The following is a 15560-nucleotide window of genomic DNA, read 5'->3' as shown; positions in this document are numbered from 1 at the left end:
TACATACAAAAGATAGGGCAACATCCAACCTATCAAATAAATAACACTTTGCAGCATCCACATACATACAGGACAAACTAAAAACCAGAGAAAATGATGAAAACAGTCAAAATCATTGACTATTTATCCTAACGAAAACCAAACCTTACCACAGTGGTTATCACTTTAACATGTTGTAACATGTTGCCCTACATACACCAGGTAGGGAAACATCTCGCCTATCAAATAAACAACACCTTGCAGTATCCACATACATACAACACAAAATGCAGAATGAAACACATTGATTTCGACGTATAGAAGCATTTACCTCGTAGCCACATCAAAAGCATGGACATGGAACGAAACCAAAGCCAAATCATCCACGTTGAGTCGTACCCATGCAATATTGTTTTTCAGTCCTGGGTAGGCTTCAAGAGATGTATCATGCAATACTGCTTCTTTAATTCTGCTAACACATCATCATCCCAGAACAAGTGACTTATGACCAGATACCTTAACCAACTGCAACATTTTGCAATTGTGACCAGCCCGGGCCTTGAACTCCTCCACAATAAGGAATTTTCAATGTCCTTAGCCAGCTACATCTTCCGAGGTACGAAATCCCAATGTTTGTAATTCTCATGGATGCCAAGCTCAAATCAGTCAGCTTGCTACAACCAACTGCCAAAAAATCAAGCCCCCCATCATTCACAAACCTGCACTGATTAAGGTTTAAGTATTCCAACTCCTTGAAGTTCGATAAAACCTTCATATCGCTAACCACCTCGCAGCTCACCAAGATCAAGTGCCGAAGTGTAGTGGTGTTGTTCGCACATCTGTGAAGCTTAGATCAAGATGTCGCATATTTGAACAAATAACGATTGTAGAAAAGGCCGTTAAAGATTGCCCAAGAATACACTGCATATCGATATGCTCTAAATGTTTGTTTGATCGAATCAATGTTTCAAGTTACACATCCCAAACTCCCTTGCCGAAGGAGAAATCCCAAATACCCCGTCCAAATATCCCATTAGTTTCCTTCAAAGGAATCCCCAATTGGCCTATCAGACTTACTGATCGGCCACCGCTATAAAAATGATTTAGTGTTATGGAATTTAAAGACTTGGTGATTCGTACATAAAACAAAATATTCACTCAATTTCGAAGCTTCGAGACTCAAGCGTTCAAGGGCAGGACAATTATGCATAATGGTTGCAGCAGCCGAGTCCCCAAGGGTTGCTAAACGGTTAACATAGCTAAATTCTTTCAATTTTCTGTTTGCCAAAGCAATATTTATTATCGAAACATCGACGTTATTTGTGGCATCTGCTTCTATATGCAAGCGAATGAGAATACAACACCGTGATAATTCCCCCAAATCCTTGTGCTTGTACTTTAAGGTGAGGCTTTCAAGTTTCTGGCAATTGACAGCAAGTGATCTCAAGGGAAAACTAATGTCCAGGGTTTTGAACTCGAGACCTACGACAACCAAACCCCAACAATTTTCACTGACTCTAGCGAGCCCCGAGGGCGTAAACTAAAAATCTCCCTTTAATGTCAGTTCTTTGAGAGACTTACAGTTTGACAGCACGTCGAGGAGGTGGTCCGTCAAATTTACGCATCTCGACAGGCTTAGGGTCATTAAGGAATTTAGACTTCTGTGATCCATAACTTGTTTAAATAATCTTCGGCAAAATCACATAATCAATCGTTTGTCGACGCGTTTCGAACCAACAAGTGTGGTTCATCGTCAGGACAAGATGAAGATCGAATCAGGCTTAGCTCGATTAAATAGGGTGTGCAGAGACTCCAACGGCTATAGGATAACGGCTAGTTTGACCTAATGAACCTGGTCAAACTACTCAAATAACAATTAATATTTCAAGAGATAGTTAAAATAGGTAAATGAAGGATTTTATTTGTTAATTCAAGGATAATATTAATATTTTAATTCTAATGGTCATTATATAATATATATTCAATATTATTCAATTATTATATAAATAAATTAATTTAAAATTAGATATATTACTAACATTACTAAGAGAAACGATTGATTATGTGATTTTGCCGAAGATTATTTAAACAGGCTTAGGGTCGTCAAGCCACAGCAATGTCGGGTAAATGCGTGGACGTCGGTATCATGTAAATTGGCAACGCAACATAACGTGATTTTATGGAGACAAGATGAGATCATGACGAAACCAGAAAGTTTGTCGTCCATCAACTTCTCCTGCAGCCGACAATTAACGTGTGGAGATGAGGAAGAGCCGAGGCTGCCATGAGAAGATCTTTGTCGCGCAATTGATCAAAACATGGATGGAAATTCAATATCTCGGCGTTCGAAAATCGGCTCAAAAACAGAGTAAGCAAAGAACGAGATCTGACGAAGAGTGTGTGTGTCTCAGAGACAACAGTGTCATTCCAGAGTTTGGAAACAAGAGAGGCAAAAAGGCGGTCGAACACGGAGATCAACCGATTGAGAATGGCGGAAACAAGAAATATGTCTCATGTCACTTTGTCCACATTGCTCTCCTCTGCCACCACCATTATTTCCCTCTACAAGCGCTTGGCCATGATCTTCATTATTTAGCAGATTCTAATCTCTGTGTGTTCCCATTAATTCTTCGTCTTCTTGTTTGTTGCAGCAAAACCCTAGCTCGGCTTTGAAGGGACAGAATGAGAAGGTCATCTAATAGGGATTGCCTCTGCACCAACGTTCACTCTATCTTCTCTGAACCGACATAAATGTAGGAGTTCAAACCCGTTTGTTACTATCTAAAAGTAGTCTAAACTTTTGAATTTAGACGTAATTATTCCCAGAAGTTGGTCGTCCAAACCACAGGGTTTGGAAAACTGAAAATTGCCTTTGTCTATGTGTCCTTTCATTACAAGCCTGTCATTGCCTTCGGCCTTTTGTCGTCTGTCTTGCCTTTACAACTATCAAAAAATTGCTTGCTTCTAATCCAATATCTTCATACAGTTTTAAAGATCGCGTGGCCATGAAGAGTTTACAACGAGTTTCGCTTGAAGAATGTTGCTTTAACTGCGATTAAGACCAAAGATGTCACTCTCACAAGATATTGCGATCAGAAATTCTACTTTGTAACATCACTCGGCCATGGATAGTCCAATCTCATATTTTCACAACAAAATTTTCCAACTAGTATCAGAGCAATCTTCAACACTCACACAAAATGATCATCGATCGCGTTATTTGAGCTCCCCACTAGAAATAGTGGTTGCGAGGCAACATCTTCACGTCCTCCATAGGGAAAATGCAAAGATCAACATAGGTAAGGAACTACAAAACAGAATCCCCATGGGCATCTTTTCTTCCTTTTCACTGCCTTCAATGCAAATGTAAATATAATCAAAAAATATTTTGATTTTCTGAGAGGCACAACCCTTATTGCAAAATATGGTGGCTTTAAGGCGCATTGGTTTGATTTATCCAATCGGATAGCTCTGCGCACCATCACGGACATGCTGACGCCTCTCAATTCTGTCCTTCTGCCCTCACAAGGCGGAGAAGAATGGGTGACCCCAGTTGTACCTTGAACTGCTCTGGCTAATAGTATGAATAGGGTGGAAACCTGTAAGGCTTCAGACATTGTGGTTAAACTAAAGAAAGGTTCAGGGGAACGAATGTGCAAATTGATTCTAATCCTACATATGAACCCATAGAGTAGGAAATGCAAAAGTCAGGTGTGTGGGTTCGTGAAGGAATGGAGAGGATTCAGTTTAACCGTAAAGACATGAAGGTGTTGAAGGAAAAGATGGCAGAAGGAGGTTTGTGGGAATGCCTTGTACATACCCGAATCAAAATTTGAAGATTGCAAGCTAAGATAGTATATGGTTGATTACGAATTAAAGGGCTTTATGAACACCAAATCCACATTTCGAGGGTTGCCCATAATGACAATCTTATTTCTTATCCACATTTCGAGGGTTGCCCATAATGACAATCTTATTTCTTATCCACATTTCGAGGGTTGCCCACAATGACAATCTTAAATCTTAATTCTTAGCAGATTTGAGTGTGAATCAGGCCACACTCCAGTTTAGATTTATAACTATAGAATGAGATCCCTGGTTTATGGATAAAGAATTCATGGATTTCCATAAAGAAATCTGGATTTGGCTACAGGTTGTTAGAATTTATGAAAGTGTACTTACTCTATTTTTATTTAAATTCGTTAGAATTTATGAAGGTGTACTTAATCTATTTTTATTTAAACTTGTGATTTATTTGGAAAAAGTGCATGCTCATGTTCTTAACATAAAGTCTTAGGAGATCCAACACCTTTTATGTAACAAAAATAAAACTTGAAAGCTACCCAAAAAGTATTACTTTTCCCTCAACTGAATAACATGTTAATTGGGTATTGAACACTGCAAATTTTTCTAATTTAAAATCTTATGGTTATAATAACATGTTCTGAAATTATATGTATCTTGAATGAACCTAATGATTAAGAGCGTGGGGCCTAATGGTTAAAAGCATGTACTTCCTTGTAACAATTTACAGGTTAAAAACCATAGTAGAGTTTGTGCATAACAATAAATTAATATTGACTCATTATGATGATGCTCTAGGAATAAACGCCCTAACAAAGCATGCCTAATATTAACTTACAGATTGTTGATACTAGATCCACCCAATATTAGATTAAAAACTATTAAAAATGCTTTCTTGCAACCTTCCTGTACCATCGTTTTCCACATAGACACTGCATACATTGCATGTCTATGCACAATATATGCTAGGAAATCAGTGTCCAATTTTAATTCTAAAAGAAGAATTCTAATAGCAAGAAATGAATGGTAAACTTATGCAAATGAATCAAAAGAATGCGATGAAGTGAAAACAAAATCTTAATCTAAAAAGCAATTGAATTTTAAAGACTACAAATGCAAGGAAAATCTATGAGATGAAATCTAGTCAAAGGACACACACATAATTATGATGGAAGTAACAAAATAACTATTCTTGAAGACAGTAAAAGCAAAAGAAATATTATAATTTAATGAAAGCAAAGACAATTTATTCTAGGAAAGCAAAGAACTTTTAATCTAATGAAAGCATTTGAATGTAATCTCTCAAAGCATGAAATCTTAATTTATGAAAAACCATTGAACTTTAGTCTATGAAAGCATGAAAATCTTTAATCTAGTAAAGCAAGTAAATCTAATCTATGAAAGCTTGTAAATTTAATCTATGAAAATGATGTCATTTAACTATGAAAGCATTGAAGACTATAAAGCAATTTAGAAATTCATTGTGTGTTGAAAGCTTAGAGTTCATTCATAAATTAAAACCATGATTTTCCTATGAATGCTTATGCAAGAAAACTATGTGTAGAGCCTCATGAATGCTTCATCTTGACACTCTTCTTCACTCATTTTCCTTCTCCTTGACCATTTCTTTTAACTTGATAGGCATCAAATTGAAGGTTTTTGACATAGATAAGGTAGTAATTATCCTATTTTCATATTTCCTTAATGTTCCTTATTATTAAGTTAGATTTTGCATTGCCTACCAGATTCATGCAATTCTGCAGCTAACATTCGTTTCTACAGCCAACTCCATTGTTGAATAGGGTCCGAGGCGTCATTCAAGGAAAGAGAGATATGGGCAGAAAGAGGTTGATCCCCTCAACGATCTCCTCCTATTCACCTGCACCAAATCGTTAGAAGAAAGCCCGAATCACGTGGTCAAAGGCAACGGTCAACACGTAGTTGAAGCAAGCAAGCGAGAGTCTGAGATGAAACCGCCTCACGATTTTCTTTGCCGAATAGCAAATCGTGAGCGAATCGTTATCTATTTCTCAGTTTAATAGTTAAATTAGAACTTTGTTAGCCGAAAGTAGGCATGAAAGCCTCAAACAATTATTAAATGGCTTTTATAAATACCGTAAGGCAGGACAAAACAGGGGACGACGTGAATGAATTTCTGGTGACTGTAATCGTTTTTAAACTCTGTGTTTTTATTTAATGGAAGTGCCTTTGAAGACTTGATGCACAGTTAATTGTTCATTTGGAGCTTGTGACCGCCTGTTTGTGGAGGGCCCCTACAAACAATGAGGTTTTTAACTTATAGATTTCCCTGTTTATTATTATTTGTTGTAGTATTTTCGTACATGTTTCATTTCATAATTCTTAGTTTGATTTTAGAATTGGATAGCAGCAATGATATTTCCTTTGACTAGAAAAGCGGTAGCAAAGTTCTTCATTAGCGGTTTTTTATCATCGAATACTAATCATGGCCATTCATAGTTTTGATTTTCCTATGGTAACATTACAACCTTCTTTTACAGTTTATGAAGTTGATTTGACTCATTAAAATACTAGTGGTTTCCTTATGATTTCTGACCAAGAAGCTAGTGAAGAAGAAATGCTTACTAGCACTAGAAGCAAGCAATGAGAAAGTGCTCTCACAAGGAGCAGGAGGTGGTTGACCTATCTATCCAAGAAGAAGCAAATGAATAAAGAGATCAAGCATGTGAAGAACACCATGATCACAAAGAATCACTATCTGACAAAGATCCACTGAAGACATCTCCAGAAAGAAGGCGGGACAACTCTGACTAAGGAAGAAAAAGATCAAAGGACCCTTGACACCTATGAAGGCCTTGGAGATATGAAAGGTGAGGATAACTGATTCTACTCTATGAAGATGTCATGATAAAGAACCCATCCAACAAATGCACCATTTAATATTGAAGCAATATCATGATGAAGTCATGAAGGGCTACTAGATCAAAGCATGGGAACACGCAAGTACAAAGAAGCATCTATGTGAAGAGTAGTCTGAAGCATAGACAAGATGACAAGGAATAACCAGATGACAAGAGAACCTGATATGTGACAAGAAGGCCACTTTCCACGAAGGAAGCAATGACATGACAAAGAAGGGAGGAAATTAATCGATGGATGGTGCCCTACCAAGAAGAAGTATGAACAAAAACTTCATGACATAAAAGGAAGGAGATCAAGCAGCTGGAGGGCCCACGAAGAAGAAGTTGTTGATGAATGGACAAGTCCCTAGCTAAGAGGGAGTTATAACAAGTTCCCAATTACAAAGGAACTTGGACAAGTACCTTGTCAAAGGATACTTGGGCATGTCTTCCTCAATTGAGAGGAAGTGATAGACACAACATTCTTGTCTTCACTTGGGAAGAAAGAATGGGAGGATTGGGTAATCATTTGGCATCTGATACTCTTTGAGGATGTGTAGGGCATCCAAGACAAGAGTAGGCAAGAGGACTGATATTCTTTGAGGGTTGGGAACCCAAGATAAGAATAGTCCTAGAAGGTCATACTCAATGAACACCCGAGTGGGTATGTACCTTGAGAGACAATGACTAAGGTGTCTATAAGTCATTGGTCTCGCCAACATTGTGCTCTGATCTATTGAGAGATAGAGTTGTCAGTCAAGGCCTTGTTGTGGAAACAATGTTGGTTATTATGATGCTATAACAGATGGATTGCAAATCCGATTTCTCTTATGTGAATTCTTCAAGATTGAAACATAGCCAAACACCTTGTAATGTTGTATGAATACCTCCCTAGTTAAGAGGGAGTGTTGAAGGAAGTGTAACTAGGTTCGGTCTTCATAAATGTAATTTTGACATTTGTATTTATTCAAGAAAAGATAAAATAATTTTTATATTACTTGTTAATGAGTTTCTTGCTCATTGAAGTAGGTCAAGCACATGTTTAAGTGCTTCTAGGAAGTCAAAAGGTCAATGTATTTATGTAAGACCCTTAAAGGGCATGTTACACTATGTATATAATTGTATTAGAGTCAAAAGGAATACCTCCAAGCAAAGTCAAAGTCATCTCCTTGCAACGAAAGCCTTCAAGCAGCAAAATGGTGAAGAAATAAACAAGTTGGCCTCAAGTCTTCATGTCAGCCTTAAGTCGGCTCAAAAGGAGGAGACAAGCTCCTATATAAGGAGCCATTAGACCTCCTCAACGTAGAAGATAATCATCTCTGAAATCAGCGAGATAGAGGACAAGTAAAGGGTACCAAAAAGAAAGTCTAAGGGTCTCCAAGTGCAGCGAAGAAAAAGGAAAGAAGAGCAAAGTTCTGAACTATTTCTAGGGCTAGAAACAGTCACACGTGTGAAGGAAAAGGAGGACTGTATGCGAGTATAACAACAATAACATAACAGTCAAGTATCCATCTTTGTTTGGGCTAGATCTTAGGCCTACAAGGCCTCTCACTCAAGCGAAGAAGTCCCTCTCTCAAGCGAAGACAAAAAGAGCCTAAACTACAAGCTAACCTATCACATGTGCGAGAATTTAGGGTTGTTGTATAGTCATATCAGTTTGCATATATATCTCAAGAAGTATTTCGTTGGAGCAAGAAAAGGGTGTCTCCATAAGCAAAGGACATCACCAAGAATTGAAGAAGGAACATCTCATCTAGAAGCTCACATAAACAAGGTCTATCTCTAGACAAGGAACGAAGAAGAAGGTCAAAGTGTTGGGGACCAAAGTGTCGAAAGAAGGAATAGTAAGTGCCAGAGAACAAAGTGTAGAAAGGAGGAAGGACTTGACTTGTGCTTAAAGGACAACCCAATCAAGGATCTAGGGTTTGGCATTGATCAATAAGAAGCCTCAATAAGATAAACTTACCAAAGGGTTTTCCTCTCTAAGAGAGAGAAGTCTTGGCCCTGGCAGAGAGCCAACATCTATGTGTTCTTGCCTTTATGTTTTTGGTAACAGTTTGATGAAACACACACATTAATAATAAGAAGAAGATCAAGCTAAGATAATTGTAAAAGTGCTTCACAAATTGTTATCAAGTCAAGAAGAATCCTAATATACATACTAGCCCTTGATTCTTCAACAAGAAGATCCCCTTCATGAAATCCTAGCGAGGGGGCAAAAGTTATGGTGGGCGACCCGTTCAGAAGAATAGAAAAGCAAGCTAAGGAGATAAGAGATTTGATGCAAGTGATCCATTTGGGGGTAAAGTAAAATGCTGAGAGAATTTGAAAAATAGAGGACCAATTAAGCTTGTCAAAAGCTTCAGAGAGATCTAATTTGATCAACATGGCCAATTTTTTCGTATGTTTTAATGAATGTAATGCCACCATAATCTCATCAAGTATTTAGTAGCCTTCCACATAACCTATTTTCTCTGAAGATATTAAGTGAGGGAGGATAGGCTTGAGTTGATTAACTATGATTTTTTGATGCCCTTGTAAGCCACATCGCATAATGCAATTGGTTGGAGCATACTAGGATCATCTACTTTGTTTATTTTAGGGGCTAGGGTGAGAAAGGTGTTATTTAGGGCAAGAAGACTAGAAAATGAGCTTCTAGATTCTTCGACTACTACAAATAGATCTTATCCCAGTGTCGAGCATCATGCTTTGAATAAGTCTATTGTGAAGCTATTTGGACGAGGAGCCTTGTTTCTTGGCATGGATTTGAACATGGCCTCTGCTGCCTCCTGGGAACTACTTCTCAATAGACCTTCATTCTATTCCTACGAGACTAAGGGATGTGATGAACTATTCAATGGATTTTCGCCTCCCTATGCAATTTTGGTTGGGTTAATAGGTCCCCATAGTATTAGACTAATTATGATTCCATACCGGTGTGATCATGGAGTTTACTGCCTACATGGTCTATCAAAGGAGCTATGTGATTATGATATTTGGGTTGAAGCATCAATTCGTGGAAGAAAATTGTGTTATTTTATCCTTCCTTGAGCCACTTGATTGCCGATTTTTGCTTCCATAAGGTCTCCTCTTATTTCCTTCATTCTTCCAATTGAGTTGTAACTCCTCCAAGCAACCAAATAGAATAGCTTCCTGTTGGATCATACTACTTTTCGTCTCCAATTCTTTTTTTGCTTGGAAGATGTTTCCAAAATCCTCTTTATTCCACTTTTTGAGTTGGAGTTTGATGTGCTTGAGCCTTTGTTGGAGTCTGTACACAGCATGTCCCTCCACACTTTCCACTTCCAACCACCATTCCATAATTTTGTCTTGGAAGTGAGAATGCAAAATTCAAAAGCATTCAAATATGAATGGTTGATTTTTAGGACTTGCTCTAATGTCCACTTCTAAACAGATGGCCCAATGATCTGAACAGCAACTTGGTAGGATGGAGGCTTCGATAAATGTATCTTTTTCCAAAAAGTTTTCTCAACTTTGAAACCAATCTAGCCTGCACACAATCTATTTGAGGGCCACCCCATTTATTGTTCCACGTGTACCATGGTAGTGTCCAAATCATTGAGTTGATTAGATTCCATTAGCTACTCAAATAATATGGCTTCTAGTTCCAATCTTCTAACCTCGCCCTTCTTTTCAGAGAGAGATTTCATGAGAGTGAAATCAGCTCCAAATATCCACAAAGAATTTGTTAACAGGGGCTATAGTTGGCGAATGGAGTGCAGGAAATTGACTTTGTCTCTTGGCAGCATAGGACCATAGGCATTCGGCCAGTAGTAGGCTTCAATCGATTCAATGAGTTGAAACTTCACCGTTAGGATTCAATACATCACAAACATGTATAGGACTATGACCTCCTAAGGGTTCCAGAAGATGGCCAGTCCCTGTGCTAGACCATGCACATCTATAACAATGCATTGACAACCCCTCTCACATTTAGAGACTATCTCCACAATGGATTCAGTAGAATTTTTTGTTTCCTATATCATCATGAATGTTGGTTGATCAAATCTCTACCTATTTTGTAGGAGCCTTGTTTTCCTTTGCAGTTAAAGCCCCATATATTCTAGGAGATGATTTTCATTTTTAGGGAGGATTAGTGGAGGTGAACACCTCCAAGAGCAACTTTAGTCTTCCTGAGTTGACCAACATGTCTCTCGGCTCTTCTAAACTTTGTTGATTACTCTTTTTGCCTTCTTTCTTTTCCTCCTTATGAGATTTTTGAGAATCTTTAAAGGAGTGAGTTTTAACTTCAAGATATGAGCTAGAGCTAGTCATGCCTCAAACATCTTTTTAAACATAAAGACGAGATTTAAGATCAGATTTACTTAAGGTTTTGACTTGATGTTCTAGGATAGAATTGGGGTCCTTAACTTGCCATCCTTTTGCTATGCTTGGGAAGTCCAATGCCTCTAGATCAATATCCTCTACTTCTCCAATATCTAGATTTTTCTCAGGTTCAACCATGACCATTTCTTGGCCAATTGGTTCTAACATTTATTTTGAGGCACTCTAAGGGGTTGCCTTATCGATTGATGGATCTTGTTGGCTATCATGCTCATGCGTGTCTAGAGACGAGTGATTGAAAGTGCTCAACTAGGGAGGATCTTGGGTTGCAGAGGGGTCCAGATTGACAAGGGAATTAAAGTTATTGCTATTTTTAAGGTTCTTGCCAGAGTGTGGGGGCAGTGGAACTCATTGATTCCATCTTTGAGAAGTGGGTTTGCTGAAACCCTTAGGATCTTTGTTCTCTTGTTGGATTTGAGTAGTAGTCAGGGCTAAAAGAGGGCAATTTCTGAACAAGCTCTGATATTTTTGGCATCTTCTACTTCATGACCTAGTTTTGCTAAATGTAGCCTTGATCGACTATCTCCTTAAACAAGGTTACTATAGGAGGGAGCTTAAATCCTACCCCCCCCCCAAATCCCCTGCCATGAGTTGGGCGGGTCAGAACCCCTATAGTCGATAGTCGATAATGAGGATTTTCCTGAGAGTTTTTTAAAACATCAATAATAACCATTAAATTAATACAAATTACAAATCAAAATTAATTTTCATATCATGATCTAATAAATTTTAAAATAATAATAGTAATAATCTAAAATTAATTCTCACTTGGAAGTAGTGATCAAACTTCTAATCCCACATAGCAATACATGTGTACACACATAAGTGGATCAAAAGTTAAAACTCGCCCTTGTGTTTTCCTCATGGCCCACCAAATGATATATTCACCCATTACGTTAAAGTGGCCATGACACCTAAAGGTAGTGATAAAATAAGTGATGCAACAATAGTACTACCTCATGCATGCATAAGTGGGTCAAAGCCCACCCTTTTATTTTTCTCACTAGATGTGTGTATGTTAGTGAATCAAAACACACCCCCATGTTCTCCCTAAGGCCTACCAAATGATATTCTTACTAGATATCTTAAGATATATATGGGGGCACACAAAAAAGGTAGTGGTCAAATATGTGAACCACACATAGCACTACTTGATCAAAGATCATAACTTGCTCCCCTTAAGCCTTGCTAAATGATAGATTTTCTAGTACCATAAAATAGCAATGGTGGTGCCTAGAGTTAGTGATCAAACAAGTGAAGCATGCAAAACACTACTTACATGTATATATGGACCATAACCTGCCACTATGTTCTCCTAAAAGCTCAGTGTTTTAAGGTAGCCATGGAAGCAAATAAAGGTAGGGTTTGAACATGTAAGTCGTTCATAGCATCATGTATATGGAACAAAGTCCGCCACTATGTTCTCCTTAAAGCTCAGTGTTTTAAGGTAGCCATGGAAGCAACCAAAGGTAGGGTTTGAACATGTAGGTCATCCGTAGCATCATGTATATGGAACAAAGCTCACCATCATGTTCTACTTAGGGAAGCCATGAGCACATCTGAAAGTCATGGTCAAATGTGTGAAGGATGGATAGCAATACCTACACACATTGGAACTAGAGCCCACCCTATTTAGTATTTTCTCCCTAGGAACTACCAAAATTTTATCAACATGGTGAGGTCCAGGAAGGATTTTGGGTTTTCATTATAAAGTCCTATACTCAAATTTCATGAGAAAAATCTTTTCATGTTTTAGTAAGCTCAGATGTTCCAACATTTTTTAAAAAAAGCATGACCTCGCAAAAAAACAGGGGAAAAAAAATGAAAACAGTCAAAATCATTAACTATTTATCCTAATGAAAACCGAACCTTAACACAGTGACTATCACTTGTAACATGTTGTATTACTCAATTTAAAATGACATCATACATACAGAAGATAGGGCAACATCCAGCCTATCAAATAAATAACACTTTGCAGTATCCACATACATACAGCACAAAATAAAAACCAGGGGAATATGATGGAAACAGTCAAAATCATTGACTATTTATCCTAACGAAAACCAAACAAACAAAACCAAACCTTAACACAGTGGTTATCACTTGTAACATGTTGTATTACTAAATTTAAAATGACATCATACATACACAAGGTAGGGCAACATCTAGCCTATCAAATAAATAACACCTTGCAGTATCCACATACATACAGCACAAAATGCAGAATGCAAACACATTGATTTCGACATCCAGAAGCATTTACCTCGCAGCCACATCAAAAGCATGGACATGGAACGAAACCAAAGCCAAATCATCCACGTTGAGTCGTACCCGTGCAATACTGTTTTTCAGTCCTGGGTAGGCTTCAAGAGATGTATCATGCAATACTGCTTCTTTAATTCTGCTAACACTTCATCATCCCACAACAAGTGACTTATGACCAGATACCTTAACCAGCTGCAACATTTTGCAATTGTGACCAGCCCGGGACCTTGAACTCCTCCACAATAAGGAATTTTCAATGTCCTCAGCCGGCTACATCTTCCGAGGTACGAAAGCCCAATGTCTGTAATTCTCGTGGATGCCAAGCTCAAATCAGTCAGCTTGCTACAACCAACTGCTAAAAAACCAAGCCCCCCATCATTCACAAACCTGCACTGATTAAGGTTCAAGTATTCCAACTCTTTGAAGTTCGATAAAACCTTCATATCGGTAACCACCTCGCAGTTCACCAAGCTCAAGTGCCGAAGTGCAGTGGTGTTGTTCGCTATGGTCGCTAAGCTTATACTATCCACATCTGTGAAGCTCAGATCGAGATGCCGAAGATTTGAACAAACAGCGATGGCAGAAAAGGCCGTTGAAGATGGCCCAAGAATACACTGCATATCGATATGCTCTAAATGTTTGTTTGATCGAATCAATGTTTCGAGTTCCACATCCCAAACTCCCTGGCCGAAGGAGAAATCCCAAATACCCCGTCCAAATATCCCATTAATTTCCTTCAATGGAATCCCCAATTGGCCCATCAGACTTAACGATCGGCCACCGCTATGAAAATGATTTAGGGTTATGGAATTTAAAGACTTGCAATGATTCATACATAAAACAGAGGATTCGCTCAATTTCGAAGCATCGAGACTCAAGCGTTCAAGGGCAGGACAACTATGCATAATGGCTGCAGCAGCCGAGTCCCCCAGGGCTGCTGAACGGTTAACATAACTAAATTCTTTCAATTTTCTGTTTGCCAAAGCAATATTTATTATCGAAACATCGACGTTATTTGTGGCATCTGCCTCTATATGCAAGCGAATGAGAGAACAGCACCGTGATAATTCCCCCAAATCCCCATGCCTATACTTTAGGCTGAGGCTTTCAAGTTTCTGGCAATTGACGGCAAGTGATCTCAAGGGCAAACTAACGTCCAGGGTTTTGAACTCGAGACCTACGGCAACCAAACCCCGACAATTTTCACCGACTCTAGCGAGCCCCGAGGGCGTAAACTGAAAATCTCCCTTTAATGTCAGTTCTTTGAGAAACTTACAGTTTGACAGCGCGTCGAGGGCGTGGTCCGTCAAATTTCTGCAGCTCGACAGGCTTAGGGTCGTTAAGTCACGGCAATGTCGGGTAAATGCGCGGACGCTGGCATCATGTAAATTGGCAACGCAGCATAACGTGATTTTACGGAGACGGGATGAGATCTTGACGAAACCGGAAAGTCCGTCGTCCGTCAGCTTCTCCTGCGGCAGAATAGAGCGGCCGACAACTAGCGTGTGGAGATGAGGAAGAGCCGAGGCCGCCGTGAGAAGATCCTCGTCGCGCAGTTGATCGAAACATGGACGGAAATTCAAGATCTTGGCGTGCGGAAATCGGCTCAAAAACAGAGTAAGCAAAGAACGGGATCTGACGGAGAGTGTGTATGTCTCGGATACAACGGCGTCGTTCCAGAGTTTGGAAACAAGAGAGGCAGAAAGGCGGTCGAACACGGAGATCAGCCGACTGAGAATGGCGGAAACAAGAAATCCGTCTTGTGTCACTTTGTCCACACTGCTCTCCTCCGCCACCGCCATTATTTCCCTCTGCAAGCGCTTGGCCATGATCTTCGTTATTTAACAGATTCCGAGCTGTGTGTGTTCCCATCAATTCTTCGTCTTCTTGTTTGCTGCAGCAAAACCCTAGCTCAGCTTTGAAGGGACGGAATGTGAAGGTCATCTGGTAGGGATTGCCTCTGCACCGACGTTCACTCTATTTCTCTGAACCGACAGAAATGCAGGAGTTCAACCCCGTTTGTTACTGTCTAAAAGTAGTCTAAACTTTTGAATTTAGACGTCATTATTCCCAGAAATTGGTCGTCCAAACCACAGGGTTTGAAAAACTGAAAACCACCTCTGTCTACGTGTCCTTTCATTACAAGCCTGTCATTGCCTTCGGCCTTTTGTCGTCTGTCTTGCCTTTAAAACTGTCAGAAAATTGCTTGCTTGCTTCTAATCCAATATGTTCATACAGTTTAAAAGATCATCGCGTGGCCATCAA

The 15560-nt window shown here is 39.1% G+C and overlaps 1 protein-coding gene and 1 pseudogene across 1 annotated transcript; both read right to left on the bottom strand.

The window, feature by feature from the left end:
* Positions 1–306: 306 nt before the first annotated feature.
* Positions 307–2559, bottom strand: LOC149232920 (uncharacterized; annotated as a pseudogene).
* A 10351-nt stretch (positions 2560–12910) lies between these two features.
* LOC149232919 (uncharacterized) lies at positions 12911–15307 on the bottom strand. Its single transcript, XM_089379548.1, has 2 exons — positions 13405–15307; positions 12911–13357 (listed from the first exon to the last, which is right to left on the bottom strand). The coding sequence occupies exons 1-2, from the start codon at positions 15122–15124 to the stop codon at positions 13290–13292; spliced, it is 1788 nt and encodes a 595-aa protein (XP_089235674.1). The 5' UTR covers positions 15125–15307; the 3' UTR covers positions 12911–13289.
* Positions 15308–15560: the final 253 nt, after the last annotated feature.

This window comes from Pinus tabuliformis, chromosome J (genome assembly GCF_031772625.1).
Source record: "Pinus tabuliformis cultivar Carrire ecotype Pingquan chromosome J, CPIR1, whole genome shotgun sequence".
Taxonomy (NCBI): Eukaryota; Viridiplantae; Streptophyta; class Pinopsida; order Pinales; family Pinaceae; genus Pinus; species Pinus tabuliformis.
This window is presented reverse-complemented; position numbering and strand designations above follow the sequence as displayed.